The sequence below is a fragment of the Electrona antarctica genome (genome assembly GCF_951216825.1).
Source record: "Electrona antarctica genome assembly, chromosome: 7".
NCBI classification, from domain to species: Eukaryota; Metazoa; Chordata; class Actinopteri; order Myctophiformes; family Myctophidae; genus Electrona; species Electrona antarctica.
In genome coordinates this window covers 32849165-32853123 of record NC_136812.1, presented here as the reverse complement: position 1 = coordinate 32853123, position 3959 = coordinate 32849165, and the positions used below count along the sequence as shown (strand labels likewise).

The window sequence follows — 3959 nt, the reverse complement described above, 5'->3', positions numbered from 1 at the left end:
TGGGCATTGGGGCAATCACACTAGCAATTTAATTACCCATATCTAGCCTATTGTTTTAATTATCAGCCAGGCTAGGGTGTATTTTCACAAAATCAGATTGCTCTTTATCTGGGGGTAATTGTCTGTTGCAACTTGCATATTAGATTTTTTCACAAAATACACAAGTAGATCATCACTTTTCTGAACCTTTGATTTGCAAATCAAAGGTTCCCTTACTTGAGAGCCTTCTTCTGGATGTCAAGTAGACCAAGATGTTTGGGTGGTGACACCACAATATGTCATCAGTAAAGCAACATATTTTGACAGTTGACAACATTGGAGGTGCCCTCTTACCACTGTAAGAAGTTTGAGGAAAAATAAGCATTGCTTTTAGGCCTAAAATATGAAATAAGCTATGCAGTGCCACGATTTTTTTTAGGTCAAGTTGCATCTATCTCCATATTTGGAGTGGTGTGGTGTCAGTGTGACTCCATACTCCATGACTCCGACCGGGAGCCAATGGAGGGAACAGAGAAGGGGGAAGACATGTGAGAACTTTGGCTGGTTGAAGACCAAGCGAGCTGTGGCATTTTGGATCCGTTTTTTTTGTCCATAGACCTGGCAGAGTTTTGGGGAGCATGTGTTAGATAAATTCTGACATGTTGTTTACACGTCATGTCAAGTTGGCCACTCCATCATATTCTGTTGGTCAACTCAGATAGAACTTTGGCCCAGACCGTGTTCCATATAGGTCATATTTGGTCATCTTGCCCTTTTATCATAATTTTACTCTTAGCCTACTGCCTGTTTACCCTGGGTTGTTCTCTTTATCCTATTTATGTCATGTCACCATCCACGTGCCTAATCATCTCAGCCCTATATTATCCTTTATATTATTTTATCATATTTATATTATGGATTTCCTGACGCCACATTCAGATTTAATATCTTATGGAAGTCTCCATACTGTCTGCCTGTAGCCACAAAATTCACCATACTGTAGTGTGCTGTTTTGATTTTAGTTTACATGCAGCTGCTTCGATATCAGTGTGGCCTTGGGGCCTAGTGAGAAGGAGCATTTCTCTCTGTCGAAAGTTCACAGTGCAGGGAAAGTTATCAACAGGTTGCCTGGCAACGCCAGCGTCCACGCTCTCCCGGCTTGAGGCGACATCAATGATACCAGTCTCATCATCCATGTGCTGGTCCAATGAGTGCTCGACAACCAGCACCACCGTGGGATATTGCGGAAATGAACTATCTATTCAGCCAATGAACGTTTATCAACAACTGACGTGATCTACAGTATTAATGCCTGGGACATACTGTGAAGAGGAGTTCAGGTTCAGTTCGGATCCATATTGGAACAATTGAATACTCTAAATTATAGTGATGTATTGTACTATTATTATTATTATCTGAACCATGTAGCACATTCTCTATGTAAATTGACTTTATTACCTACTAAAAATTACAGTTAAAACCTTAAACTTCCTCTCAGAACTTTATTTCATCTGCCTCCAAATTCTTTTTTAAGGTATCCTTCTATTTTTTATGGTACCGTGGCTGTCATTCAAGATTTAAAGGGCTAATCACTCATTTTTAAGGTAAATACAGCACGGTATTTGGTCTCCCTGCTGGGTTATTGAAGGTATATATATATTTACAGTCCTTTCTAATTAGCATTACAGAATAGATATAATTTATTTTTATCCATTAAATGGCCTTTCTCGCCATCTTTCCAACAAATTGGTCTTCGATCCTTCCCTTATCTTAAATTTATGCAACAGCATGAATAAGACAATTATGGAAGGAGGTAGGGCCACCATTCTTTTGGTAAAGAATTACTTTATTGAATAAATAAACAACGTTTAGATCTTGACAGATCTTCATCAGGTCAGTATGATGGAAGGAGGGCCCCGGCAACCACTGTCGAGGTGCGTGTAAATAGGTATGCCATGAATAAGACAAACATTAAAAATCCATAGGCTTGGCTGCCACATGACGTCATGTCTGAAAGCCAAACAAGACTAACACTGTCCAATCAGAGTACATTGGAGGGATGACATCATCAAATGACGCAAAGAACTGGTGAGCATAAAAGACATGTTACAGCCTCACTTTGTTTATGTGTGAGTTTAGTGCTTTGCAGAGTTTTGGAAGAGATCACATTTGATGTAAACTGTTATCCAACCAGTTTTTCAACCAACCAATTGGTAAAGAAGCACGTATTAACAAAAGGGGGGGTGATAGCTTTGCATTTAACTGTGCAGTTTAAAGGTCAGGGTGTCGAAGTAATTGTATTTTACCAGACCGCTGAGCACAGTGAGTCACAATGAGTGGAGGGACGCCGTATCTGGGGAGCAAAATCAGCCTAATTTCAAAGGCTGAGATTCGCTACGAGGGAATCCTCTACACTATAGACCCCGAGAATTCAACTATCGCACTTGCCAAAGTGCGTTCTTTTGGCACAGAGGATCGTCCCACTGATAGGCCCATCCCACCCAGAGATGAGATCTTTGAGTACATCATCTTCAGAGGAAGCGACATTAAGGACCTGATTGTGTGTGAGCCACCTAAACCAACATGTTCTCTGCTTCAGGACCCTGCCATCATCCAGTCCTCCATGGGCTTAGCTCCACCATCTGCTTCCACTGCCTCAGCCCCATTCCAGTCTGCTGGTTCCTATGGCCCCTTCAACATGGGCCTAGTTCCCCCATACAGACAGTTCAACCACCCACAGTTTAGAGTTGGTGGTGTTGGACATTCAGTGCCCTCATTTGGGAATGACACGTGCACAACAGCAAGCCAGTGCCAGGGCAGTGCAATTGGCTCTGCTCTCCCAGGTGTCTCACAGGTGTTACAAGCCACCTCGTTGGCACCATCTTCTGCCTTTACTTCTCTGGCGCCAGGGCACGGACGCAGGAACCCTGCTCACGGCCATACAATCCATACCACTGCTAACCGTGGACCTCAGAAGGCTCAGCATCAGGACAGCATGGAGCCCAGACGGGGAACAGATGTGCAGAAAGCCCGCAAGCCTGAGACTGATCAGGTACGAGGTGAAGGCAGGGATACCTCTAAACGTTCCACAGCAGCTGCTTGTGATCAGGCTAACCGACGTGGTCGAGGAGGCAGCCACCGTGGTCGGGGACGTTTCAATGTGCGCCGCGACGAACCCGTGAAGTTTGACAAAGACTTTGACTTCGAGAATGCAAACGCCCAGTTCAATAAGGAGATTGATACAGAGTTTCAGAGCAAACTGAAGCTGAACGATACCAAGCCGGAAGAGGTGGTTTTGAATGGAGAGGATACAGATAATTCAGACGTTGAGACCCAGAACAGCGAAGGGAATGCTGATGAAAATGGGGACCCACTGGGCCCTAACTGTTACTATGACAAGTCGAAGTCATTCTTCGACCACATCTCCTCCTATGATGATACCAGGAAAGTGAATGAAAATTCTGGAGGCGTGGGGTTACCAAGGGAGCGTAGACAGACCTGGGCCGAGGAGAGGCGCATGAACTCGGAGACGTTTGGTGTCCCCTCACGTCAGAACCGAGGCCGTTTGGGTTACAGTGGGCGTGGCAGCATCAGTGTCCACAGGGACACAGGTCGCTCTAACAGCCGTGGGTCCTTTGGACCTCCACCTCCCCATGGAGCCGGTGGCTGTACCGGGGCAGGGTACAGAAGCAGCCAGGGCGTTTGCTGACGTACCATAGTACAGGAAGGACTACAGAATGGCTGCATGGCACAGCTGGAGGAATAATCAGTGGAAGGGTGCTAAAGCCATTAAATTAGTTTTGTTTGATACTTTTCTTACTAGATGAATTAATAATGGCATATATGAGCTGTATATTTGTGGGTGAACCGCTTGAATGCAAATTCCTTTCCATATATATCCTTTCAATAATGGACAGTGCAGTCCGTCATAAAATGTCAAGATCTCTACAAGTTAGCATGTGGTTGAATAATGTTTCAAA

General features: G+C 44.4%; 1 protein-coding gene across 1 annotated transcript; it reads left to right on the top strand.

Moving 5' to 3' along the window:
• Positions 1-2311: 2311 nt before the first annotated feature.
• Positions 2312-3688, top strand: LOC306926207 (protein LSM14 homolog A-like; the record flags this gene model as incomplete). The annotated part of the gene is made up of 1 exon (XM_079505471.1): positions 2312-3688. One exon carries the CDS (start codon positions 2312-2314, stop codon positions 3686-3688), a length of 1377 nt encoding a protein of 458 aa, XP_079361597.1.
• Positions 3689-3959: the final 271 nt, after the last annotated feature.